Genomic DNA, 12,727 nt, shown 5'->3' with positions numbered 1-12,727 from the left:
TACATGGTGCACCGCAGTAAGCTGCGGTACAAAGCAGCCGTTACGTTGCAAAGCACCCCTGTGATCCTAGCCTAACACTGCCGATACATCACTCACTGGGCTTGATTTACAAAGCCGTGATAAAACAAATATCACACCTTATCAAATGTATCACGCCTTATCAGAGTAGCATAGTGAGCGCTACGAACTTATGCCTGCTAATTGGCAATGGCACTCGTCCTGCTCTGAGCCCCTGCGGGTTCGCAGCGCTCGCTATGCTACTCTGATAAGGCGTGTTAACTTTGATAAGGTGTGATGTTTTTCTTATCACGGCTTTGTTAATCAACCCCAATGTACGGCCACATCGACCAGCAGGTCCCTCTCTGATCGAATCTGATCAGAGAGGAATCACTTGCTTGGGAATCGTCCTGATGTCTCCACCTGCCAAACCCCCCTAGTGTAAAGTGTCCCCATGCCCCTGCTCAGTGTTTAAGCCTCACATTTCTGCCGGTGCAACTCCTGGCCTCCGGCAGTGTTCGGCATCACTGAGAGTGCCGGAGCCATGCAGCTCGGCACATGTGACATCACACATGGCCCAGTGTCATGTGGTGTAGACGCTCACGATGACGGCCGACGCCGGGGGAGGGCAGGAGTGGTGCCAGTGGAGAGTTGAGGCTTTAAAACACTGAGCACGGGCATGGCAGGGGCACTTTACACTTGGGGGACACCAGTCAGGGGTCCGTTGTCTCCATTGGTCTTTGCGATATCACCAGTACTGCCACGCAACCGATTGACCATGTTGAACAATTGATATATCGGTCGAATGGGCATGCTTGTTGCAGCACCAATTTTCATCCGATTTGATAAAATTATGGAATCGGATGGTCGATTGGCTTCAATATCACTAGATGTGTGACCAACTTAACCACCCTGGCGTTCTAATAAGATCGCCAGGGAGGCTGCGGGAGGGGTTTTTTTTTAAATTAAAAAAAAACTATTTCATGCAACCAACTGAAAGTTGGCTGCATGAAAGCCCACTAGAGGGCGCTCCGGAGGCGTTCTTCCGATCGCCTCCGGCGCCCATAATAAACAAGGAAGGCCGCAATGAGCAGCCTTCCTTGTTTTGCTTACATCGTCGCCATAGCGACGAGCGGAGTGACGTCATGGACGTCAGCCGACGTCCTGACGTCAGCCGCCTCCAATCCAGCCCTTAGCGCTGGCCGGAACTTTTTGTTCCGGCTACGCTGGGCTCAGGCGGCTGGGGGTACCCTCTTTCGCCGCTGCTCGCGGCGGATCGCCGCAGAGCGGCGGCGATCAGGCAGCACACGCGGCTGGCAAACTGCGTGTGCTGCTCTTTATTTGAGCCAGGCTCCGGCGGTACTGGACGAGCTGAGCAGGTTAATACAAGACACAGAACATTTACATTGTTATATAAAACAATATAACATACAGTAGGTCTCCTATGTAAGAGGCAGAGCACTTAACCAGAACACTCTTCAGCCACTTTTCAGCCACTTATGTCTTTATTGGCTACACAAGCAACTCTCTGCGCAGCATCTCTCCTCTCTCACTCCGGACTTGAGCAGCTATCTCCAACACTGTTCATAAACGTATCTTAAAGATTGCTACATAAAACAAATGCCAGACTACAACATGAGGGGCACTACAGATTTTTTTATTCCAGACAACATGATAAATAGTTTACACAACACCAGTATAGCATCAGCACAAGTATCATATTATGGAAATACGTACAAAGAATTTACATATTCAACATATAAAAAATGTAAAGGACACAATCTGCAAGATCAGGCATCTTGTTTGAGTGACACGTTCTGTTTATAATAACACAGGTTATATAAGTGCTTTAAAGGATGATTGCTGGAAGAGGACAAAATACAATAAACATTTAAAGAGAGTCTGACGCCACTTTAAATACTTGCTTTTTCCTGCTATTTGCAATAAGCAATATGAGCAGTGCTGAAATGCCACATTACAGGGACAGAACGAGGGCTTTATACCCCCCAAATCCCGGGGCAAATATCCACGACTTTCCAGGTTGTAGATTTTGCCGCCCGGCGAGGCAGAGCTTTGTTCTGTAGCTCTGACTCTACTGGAGTCAAGCTCTGTGCGGATCTCCGACTCTTCCCGCCCTTCTCTGTGAAAGAAGACTGAGAGGGGCGGGGAGAGGCGGCGATCAGCGCAGATTGACTACAGCAGAGGCAGAGCTACAGTGCAAAGCTCTGCCTCTTACAGGAAGCGCTCCCCGATTTTTGCCCCGGGGATTTGGGGGGTATAAAGCCCTCGTTCTGTTGCTGTAATGCAGCGTTTCAGCACTGCACATATTGCTTATTGCATATTGCTTATTGCATATAGCAGATAAAAGCAAGTATTTCAATTGGCTTCAGACTCTCTTTAAGAGGAACTGTAGTGAAAATAACATCCTATATAATAAAACCCATGTCGCTGCGTCCTCCTGTGTCCGTGTGGCCTCCTGTGTCCTCCTGTGTCCGTGTGGCCTCCTGTGTCCTCCTGTGTCCGTGTGGCCTCCTGTGTCCGTGCTTCCAGACCTGACAGTTTCCTGGCTGTGAACCTCATTGCGTTGTAGGAAATACAAGCTTTTTCCAACTCCCAAGCAGGCAAAATCTCCCTGTGTGCATATACTTTGGACAATGGGGGGGGGGGGGGAATGGGCGAGCAGGACGCATCTGTGCGCGTGCTGGGGGGTGGTAGCGGCCATGGCCTAGCGTTTTTTTAATGGGTGGGCCTTTTTACTAGTAATGAATACATTGCTTATTTTTTAAAAGTATTCATTTATAGATTATTTAGTCAGTGTTTTCCCATTGCAAAATCTTTCCCCTCCTTGATCTACATTCTGAAATTTATCACAGCTGGCGGCATCTTTAGTCCTGTCAGGTGATCTCTGTGGAATGTTTGCATACTAAGAGTTCTGAAGCAGTAGAAAAAAGATCTCTGATCTCCCAGAATGTTCTGGGGAAAAGGAAGGGGGGGGGGGGGAGAGAGGGTGAATTCTGCATAATTAACAGCCTAGGCCGAGGATCACTGGTAGGGCACGGCTAGTTATCAATATACAGCAAAATATATCTCTAGAGATGGTATGGAAGTGTTTCTGATGCTGAAACCAGGATATTTACTATAAAAGTTAAATCCTGAAATATTTATTGCCTCTTTAGGATCTTGTCTCTCATGACCTAACACTCATCAGTCACCGAGATCTGGTATTCTATTGAGATTCAATGAGATTAAGGGCCTGATTCACAAAGCGGTGCAAAGTGTTTGCACGCGAGTGAAAACCCCTATAAGAAGAAACTCGCGCGAATTTTCCGCGCGCAAAGCTTTTTGCGCGCGCAGGTGCGCGCGCATCACCCGGCGCTTCGCGCGAAGCTCCCATTAAGCCCTATGGGACTTTGCGCGCGCGTGTTCGCGCGTACGCACGGTATCTTCGCGCGAGTTAGAGCACAAAGCGGTGATAACTTTGCTAGTGCAAAGGTTATCACGCCTAAAGTCTTTTAGGCGTGATAACTGAGTTATCACCGCTTTGTGAATCGAGCCCTAAGTTTTCTACTGAGATTCAGTGAGATGTGATGCTCTATAGAAATCTGGTACTCTACAGAGATACACTGAGATCTGGCGGTCTACAGAGATTTGGAGGTCTGCAAAGATACACTGAGACTTGGTGTTCTACAGAAACTCAATGCGATTTGGAGTTCTACAGAGATTCACTGAGATCTAGTGCTCTAAAGAGATTGCAGAGATTCGGTACTCTGGGAAGATTCAGCATGGTTTGATATTGACATTCATAGAGGATTTTTACTCTATAGAGATCACTGAGATCTCATACTCTATGGAGATGCATTGAAATCTGATACTCTACGGATATAAACTGAGATCTGATACTCTACGGAGATTCACTGAGATCTGATACTCTACTGAGGTTCACTGAGATCTGATATTCTACTGAGATTCACTGAGATCCGAGACTCTATGGATAGTCACTGAGATCGAATACTCTATGGACATTCACTGATCTGATACTCAGAGGTGACAGGAGGAGGCACATTGCTGGACTCCAAAGGAGCAGGTGAGATAAGTAAGGCTTCCGCTTATGCATTACTCTGCATAACATGGCAGCTGGGGGAGTGCAGGCACATCAGACAAAGGCAGCAGCACAGGACTCCGGAGTCACTCCCAGCTTTGCCTCAGCCGGGGGAGCACAGTAACACAACGGGAGACACTGACACAACCAGGGTAGGGAGAGAGGAAAATCACCAGGGAAGCTTTATGGAGGGAATCAGAGTGATGAGACCACTAGCACCAGCGACAATGTATTGGGGAGGAGGGCGAGAGCACTGGCACCAGGAAACTATATTTGGCAGAGGGGAGGGATCCATTATACAAATCTGCCCTTTTAGCACATCATCATTGGGGAAAGGATGCTTTTTGGGGAAAAAGGGAAGGGAAGAAACCACTGCTTTATTTATGTGGGGGGAGGCGTTATCTGTAGGGGGGGGGGGGACTTTAAGGTCACTTTATATGTGTTTTAGGAAAAAACTCTGGCCCACTGTCTTTGCATTGTACTGTTACATTGCAGTTAGCTCTGCCTGCATCCTTTCATGACCACACCCATTCTCACCAGGGGGGTAGTCTGTAAGTAATCAGCACCGGTTGCAAAATAGTCTAGGTACACCACTGGAAGGCCGTCTAGGGTGCAGACACCAGTATTAACACTAGCGGCGAACACTCGCGGTCATGGAAGCACGGCCAAAGAGGCACATAGCCAGGGCCTGGCAAGCACAAAGGTCCTCGATCCCCAGGCTGAGCAAGAGAATGGACAGGAGCGGATGCACACCAGAGGAGGCCACAGACTACAGGGGAGCTACAGGAAGCTCCAGGTAAGTATAAAAACTTGTGTTTGTTTAATCTCAGGTTTACTATAAGGGCAAAAAAGTTGAAAAATATGTAAGGTTTTTGATACTGGGAAAAAGGGTTGGAACCCATTTCCTACTATTATTACAGTCTGTCTCCATATTTTGGAAATTACCCTTTCCTAACTACCGGCCCTAAAGAAAAATAAAGAAAGCAGCAGGAGACTCTGCCCACCGCATGTCACTTATATTCTATAGGATGCCCTTATAGTTTAGCAACAATTTTACACGTGGAATATACTGACCTGTCGCCTCACCATCAGCAACTCTGCATTTTCCTAGCATGCATTTTCCGATGCTTTGACAGATCAGAACTCTCTGCAAAACATTTCCCACACTCTGTGCATAAAAAGGGCCGCTCACCTGTGTGCCTCCTGTGGTGTTTCATTAGGCTGTCTTTCAGAGCAAAGGCTTTCCCACACTCTGAACATGAAAAAGGACGCTCTCCTGTGTGAATCTTTTGGTGTCTAAAGAGGCCATCTGACTCTGTGAAACATTTCCCGCACTCTGAACAGGAAAAGGGCCGCTCCCCCGTGTGTCTCCTCTGGTGTTTGAAAAGGCCTCCTTTCTGAGTGAAGCCTTTCCCACACTCTGGACATTCAAACGGCCGCTCACCTGTGTGAATCAACTGGTGTCTGTGCAGACCCCCTCTGCGAGTGAAGCTTTTCCCACACTCTGGACATGAAAAAAGCCTTTCATCGGTGTGAGTTTTCTGGTGTCTAAGGAGGCTAGCTTTATTGTTGAAACTTTTCACACAGTCTGAACATGAAAGAGTACACTCTTTCTGAGTCTCATCTTTTCTATTCTCTGAATGCAAATGATGGTCACTTGTGTGAATGCTTTGATGTCGATGAAGGTTTCCCTTTTCATGGAAACATTTCCCACACTCTGAACAGGAATATGGACTGACCTTGGTGTGAATTTGTTTGTGTCTGACTAAGGTCCTCTTTTCAGTGAAACATTTCCCACACTCCGAACAAGGAAACAGCTGCTTATCTCTGTGTTTTTTCTGATGTGTAAGGAAAACTGCTTCATTAAAAAGAACTTTCCCACACTCTGAGCATGGAAACAAGCGCACACCTGAGTGAGTCCTTAAATGTCCAAAAAGATCTTCTTTGTAACTGAAACTTTCCCCGCACTCTGAACATGTAAAGGGAGCCGCCTCACCTGTGTGATTTATCTGGTGTCTAAATAGGTGTGCTTCCTGGAGGAAAGATTTCCCACACTCTGAACAATGAAATAGACGCTCACCAGTGTGAAGTCTCAAGTGTTTGTGAAGGCTTACTTTGTAGGAGAAAGCAATCCCGCACTCTGAACAGACATAGGGCCGCTCTCCAGTGTGGCATCTCTGGTGTCTGACAAGATGCGATTTGTGGGCAAAAGATTTCCCACACTCTGAGCAAAAAAAAGGGCGTTCACCAGTGTGAACTCTTTGGTGTAGGGTAAGACACGCTTTCCTTGTAAAACATTTACTACATTCAGAACACGGAAACATCTTATCGCTACCATTCCCAATGGTATGAGATGTACCGGCAGAGGAGTCCTGAGAACTACACAGATCGTTATCTCCACCAGTACTATAAGATCTTACATCAATACCTGAGATAACAGAATGGGATCTATCAGAAGAATCTTCAGGATTAGAGGGATCCGGTGATCTCTCCTCATGGTAAAGTCTGTGATGTGTATTTCCGGTAATGGGGTTTCCTCCTGGAGAACATTGTGTGACACCATTATCTTCTGCAGCATCATCTGGAGGTGAGATAAGATGTCCCTCCGAGGGGCTACCAATGTAATGGCCATCTACAGGGGAAAATGTAATACTGAAAGTAAATATATTTCATTTTTTTGCAATCATGAGTCGTGTATGCGGTCATCAACAGTCTGGTTTTATGGAGCTCTGACATGGAATGGCCCCATTTCTAATAACATACTAACTATCATCATCCTCATTTGTTGTTATGATGTTATACTAAGGAATGGACATTTTATATGGTGTACAGTATCTCCTCATTTGTTGGTACTATGATGTTATACTGAGGAATGGAGATGCGCCTTTCATATGATGTACAGTATCTCCTCCTCATTTGTTGGTACTATGATGTTATACTGAGGAATGGAGATGGGCCTTTCATATGGTGTACAGTATCTCCTCCTCATTTGTTGGTGCTATGATGTTATACTGAGGTATGGAGATGGGCCTTTCATTCATATGGTGTACAGTATCTCCTTCTCATTTGTTGGTACTATGATGTTATGTCGAGGAATGGAGATGGGCCTTTCATATGGTGTACAGTATCTCCTCCTCATGTGTTGGTACTATGATGTTATACTGAGGAATGAAGATGGGCCTTTCATATGGTGTACAGTATCTTCTCCTCATTTGTTGGTACTATGATGTTATACTGAGGAATGGAGATGGGCCTTTCCTATGGTGTACAGTATCTCCTCCTCATTTGTTGGTACTATGATGTTATACTGTGTGCTTGTTCTGCCGTGTGGTCAGACCTCACTGCCACAGTCTGTAGTGCAGCTGCCTATAGCAGAACAAGGAGTACCAGCAGAACCATGTTTTATCTACCACAGAGGAGGATCAGCTAAATTGCCAAGCCCAGTCCCTGGCAAGAGGAACAAAAGCCCTGCTGCTGGACAAACCTATATGGGCTTGCCAGCTACTACACTGCTCCCTGAGTGCGCTCTATTTTCTGTCTTGCATTCCAGATCCTGCAGAGAGAGTGACTTTTATAACCCAAGTGGGGTCAGGTTTGTTCTCCCCACCTTCCTGCTGTGTACATACTACACAATATAAGTGACTCTCAGGCTCCTCCCACATCCCCCCCTTTTCTTATTTTTGAGGTGGAGTAACTGGAGCACAATATTTTTTTAACAAATGAATCATGCAAATAAATATGTTCATGTGTTATACGATTGCTAGCCTTTAACGCTAGCTATAGTTGTCATTGGATTGGGTCCTTCCTGTGGCTCTAAATTGTAAAGGGGCAGCACGGTGGTGTAGTGCTTAGCTCTTTCGCCTTGCTGTGTCCCTGGTTTTAATCTCAGCCAGGGCACGATCTGCGTGGCGTTTTCAGTCTACGTCCAATTTATGGGAAAGCCAATTAACGTATCTGTATGTTTGTGGGAGGAAACTGGAGTGACTGGAGGAAACCGACAGGGAGGACATCCTGTGGGTTTCCTCCGGGCACTCCAGTTTCCTCCCACAAACATACAGATACGTTGACTGGCTTTCCCCTAAATTGGCCGTAGACTGCGATACATGCACTACATGATACATGCATAGACATATGACTATGGTAGGAATTAGATTGTGAGCCCCTCTGAGGGACAGTTAAGTGACAAGACAATATACTCTGTACAGCGCTGCGTAATATGTCAGCGCTATATATATATATATATATATATATATATATATAAATACTAAATAATAATAATAATAATAAAGATTCATACATTTTCATTTCTTAAGCATTTACCTGTGCTGATATCGACAGAAAATTCTTCCTCCTTAACCGACACCATCTGATCACCCTCCACCACAGTCTGCTGATCACTCTTCGCAAACGTCTCTTGTTCTTGTTCCTCTCTAAATGTCCTCATCATGTCACCCTCCTCCACACTCTGCTGATCACTCCTCACAAACGTCTCTTCTTCTTGTTCCTCTCTAAATGTCCTCATCATGTCACCCTCCTCCACACTCTGCTGATCACTCCTCACAAACGTCTCTTCTTCTTGTTCCTCTCTAAATGTCCTCATCATGTCACCCTCCTCCACAGACTGCTGATCACTCCTCATGTATGTGTCTTCTTCTTTCATTGTCCTTATCATGTCACAATTCTCTGTACCTTGTAGATAACTCCATACATACATCTGTTCTTCTTTAATGGTCTTCATCGTGTCACCTTCATCCACAGACTTCTGATCGCTCCTCACATATATTTCTTCTTCTTTATTTGTCCTTACCATGTCACCCTCCTCCATAGACTGCTGATCACTCCTCATATACATCTCCTCTTCTTCCAGTTTAATTATTCTCATGTCATTCTCCTCTGGCTGCTGATCATTCCTCACGTACATCTCTTCTTGTTTAACTGTCCTCATCATGTCACCCTTCTCCACAGACTGCTGATCACTCCTCACATGTCTCTTCTTATTCTTTTGGCCTAAGTTTTCATAACAATCAGTTCTTCATTCTGAAAAAAAAAAAAAAAACAGGAGTAAGTGAGCAGCAATGCAATAAAACGACACAGAACAAGATGATCTCATATAGTTTGAAAGCACTTTTAAGAACTAGCTCTCTGCTCCCCCTGCCTGATCATGGTGGGTTTCCTATGCACAATCCCAGGAATGAAGAGGACCTGTACATCTGTTACTGGATTTGTCCATAGGAAACACACACACACACACTGACTGAGAACATTGCCTCTATGTGATTATCAGATGGTGGGGATATCTCCATAATGCTCTCTCCTTTACAAGACAGTGATGTGAAGGGCAGCTGATTCTCCATTATGGAATCCTTGTAGAGGTTCTTGTGGCCATTTATATTCTCAATAGAAAGGTTAAACTTACATTTGTGTACACAGTAGGGAGAAATGGCAGCACATCCACAACCAGGCTACATCTTAATGGCTTAACACCAAAAGGGTGTTCAGAGCCTCTTAAAGGCATAAATGCACCCAACTGCATCTCAAACAGGTGCTCTAATTACACTAATGGAGGATGTTAGCTTCCAAAACAGTTTGCATGCAAACAATTTCATACTAGACCCTTCCACAGCAGTGAGGTCATCCTATTGGAGGGTCTAGTACGGTTTTATTTTTTTTTTGCATGAAAACTGTTTTGGAAGCTAACATGATCCATTAATGTAAATTGTAGCACCTGTTTGGAATGCAATTGGGTGCATTTATGCCTTCAAGAGGCTCTGCACACCTTCTTGATTTTAAATCACTCAGATGCAGCCTGATTTTAGATGTGCTTTCTACCTACTGTGTTCAAAAAATGTAAGTCTAACTTTTCTGTTGTGTAAAACTCCTTCTATATACTGCCGATCCTGCACAAATAAATGGCAGAGAATTCTGACACCTTGCAGTACACCAAGGGGTTTAAAATAAAACATAAATGTGTATGTTTCAGAACTGCATAGGGCCACTTTGTCAAGACAAGTTAGCACAGCCATAGAGGTTGGGAAGAAAACAATTTTAACAGCTGCAACACAAGGGTGCTTTATACGGTAGCTTATGTGAAACCTTCTGTATTTTTTGCATATTTCTACATAAACATGATCTAAAAAAGGATTTGTTTTCCACACAAGTTCTAAAACCAGATGAGAAGTCCAACATATTATACTTGTCTTTTTAAAGTCTGAACCAAAATTGCTTATCTGTGTTTATGAACCTTAGCATTTAATCACTGGTGGGTTCCCTCAGCCTCCTCAGGTCTTTCTACAACATTTGGGCAATCCAGAACATTAGATTTGTTTCATTTCTTCTCCTTTTGTAATCTGATTTGTGTGTTTAGGGATATTCTCTTGCTGTATGAACAAGCTTCTCTTGAGCATGATTTTGTAACTAGATATCAATATTTCCTGCAGAATTTGTCAGATAGAAGTCATATTTACATAAAGGCAAGCCATCCTGATCCAGACAATGATACTGCCGCCACCACATTTCACAGTTGGCATAAGGTTTATGTGATGCATTTATTGCCTTTTCAGAATCAGAATAAATCAGAATCAGAATCAATTTTATTTCGCCAAGTAAGTTTGCACCTACAAGGAATTTGTCTTGGCAGTTGCTTAACAAACACAAACAAAAACAATGCAAGGTCAGACAAAGTGTTTATTACAATTCAAGGACATTATGCAAGTATAGTGGCAGTAAGCAATGTGAGAATTGTTCATTTTCAGTTCTGTGCTGATTACTTTCAGGTCCTAGCAGCTCTAACGTGGTTCAGCATTAAGTATGGCTACCGCTTGAGGAAAAAAGCTGTTGCTGTGTCTGGAGGTTTTGGCAGCGATTGACCGGAATCTTACTCCTGAAGGCATGCACTGGAAGATGGAGTGAGCTGGGTGGGAGGGGTCAGAGGCAATTTTGGTTGCTCTCTATATATATATATATATATATATATATATATCACATCACAAGCTGAAACTGAGAGCAGAGACCTGTCTGTGAGAAATGAACAAAGCACATGCACAGAGCCTGCAGAGGGTGTGTAGGGGGCATGCATAATTTCTCCCTATCACAGCAGAGGCAGTGCATGACAAAGCTTGCCAAAGAAAAGAAAATTAGATATATTACAGAGACAGTGCAACTAGAAAAGGCTGCAGTAATCTAGCCCACATTAGAACAGGTATAGGAACTTATAGGATAGAAGAAATAAGGCTGAAAATTTTGTTACACAGTCTCTTTAACCCAAGGGAGGACAAGGCCTGCATTTGTACCAATACCAGTTTATCAGTCCTCAAAAATCGCCTGTGTTTGAGCTTCAACACCCTGCCACTAACCCGTGTTGTGAAGATCATAGTCGTTTAGCAAAGACCCAGATTTCTGGAGAGTTACCAATCGAGCCTTCTCGGCCCTCGGCCTGTCACGTCATTCCAGTGCTGCCCTTGGGACAAGTAACTTCAATCAGGGACAGCACAACAGGACCAGAACAAGAATCAGAAAGACTCTATGATATCCAGAGCTGTCTCTCTATTTAGGTAAGTATGAAACCTGACGTGAGTTTCCTCACTTCAGGTAAGAAACTACCCCACTCAAACCCAGAGCCGGATCATCCACAAGGCAATCCTAGGCAGTTGCCTAGGGCCTGGAGAAAGTCTAGGGGCCTGGTGGATGCTAGCCCACACCATATCTTACTAAAAAAGCCAGGTGATCATCAGTGCTGGGCAAAAACTGCTGTCTTGCCTAGGACCCCATTGCATCACAATCTAGTTCTGCATTATGCATACACCAGATTATCATCCTATTCATAAAGAAAAGTTAACAATAATATCCCCTACAAATAAGATGATAGTTTAGAAGGTTCTCATACTTTTGCCACTCACAGTTTTGGATCATTTCATTTTAATAAAGTAAGTATAATGTATTGAGCTCATTTGTTGAAGCAATCTCACCTGGCAGCACCCTCAAGTCTGAATCCCGGCCAGCACACCATCTGCATGGAATGAAAATTGCAGACGCCCCACGATCACGACCCTCAGATCCCGGGGGAATCACTGCAGTACAAACAGAAATGCAATCGCCCTCACCGTCTCTGAAAATCAAGGAAATCTCATTTACTCTTCAGAATGGAGCAAAGTCGGTCAGGCATCATCAGTGGATATCTGATTAGGGAGTAATCTGGGGTCATTCTGCATACAGTATTCATACATTCAGGTAGCATTGGAAACACAGCATAATAAACTGCACTGAATTTACTGCAGATCATATTCCATACATTTCATATACATTTACCATAACCAGCCAATGGGCATATAATAACAAAAAATATCACAATATATGCTGTTACCTTCTGAATTTTCAGACCCAGCAATACCACCCTTCTGCTGCTTCTTCCCACCTCACCTCTGACTTCCGCTCTGTGCGTTCCAGCCCCTCCTCCATGCGTTCCACTTAGCACATGTAACCTAACGTCTCCATCTAGTGGAGAATGCATAGGAACTGCAGTCATCCTTACATTCCTTTATCCTAAATATGGATGGACTGCCCCAGCACTAGAAAAATGGCCAATAAGAGATGGATGCAACGACTTTTATGCAAATTTCATGCAAATTGGAATTG

General features: G+C 44.4%; 1 protein-coding gene across 1 annotated transcript; it reads right to left on the bottom strand.

Annotated features, from left to right (window-relative positions):
* Positions 1 to 2,274: 2,274 nt before the first annotated feature.
* Positions 2,275 to 12,522, bottom strand: LOC137535095 (oocyte zinc finger protein XlCOF6-like). The gene is made up of 4 exons (XM_068256890.1): positions 12,456 to 12,522; positions 12,061 to 12,200; positions 8,417 to 9,133; positions 2,275 to 6,728 (listed from the first exon to the last, which is right to left on the bottom strand). The coding sequence occupies exons 3-4, from the start codon at positions 9,042 to 9,044 to the stop codon at positions 5,185 to 5,187; spliced, it is 2,172 nt and encodes a 723-aa protein (XP_068112991.1). The 5' UTR covers positions 9,045 to 9,133; positions 12,061 to 12,200; positions 12,456 to 12,522; the 3' UTR covers positions 2,275 to 5,184.
* Positions 12,523 to 12,727: the final 205 nt, after the last annotated feature.

This window comes from Hyperolius riggenbachi, chromosome 10 (assembly GCF_040937935.1).
Source record: "Hyperolius riggenbachi isolate aHypRig1 chromosome 10, aHypRig1.pri, whole genome shotgun sequence".
NCBI classification, from domain to species: Eukaryota; Metazoa; Chordata; class Amphibia; order Anura; family Hyperoliidae; genus Hyperolius; species Hyperolius riggenbachi.
This window is presented reverse-complemented; position numbering and strand designations above follow the sequence as displayed.

Bases quoted from the DNA above. Each gene is read 5' to 3' on its own strand.
- LOC137535095 (XM_068256890.1), bottom strand. From the start codon at position 9,044: ATGATGAGGACAGTTAAACAAGAAGAGATGTACGTGAGGAATGATCAG. The intron at 6,729-8,416 runs GTAAATGCTTAA...TTTCCCCTGTAG, and splicing joins TTCTGTCGATATCAGCACAG to ATGGCCATTACATTGGTAGC.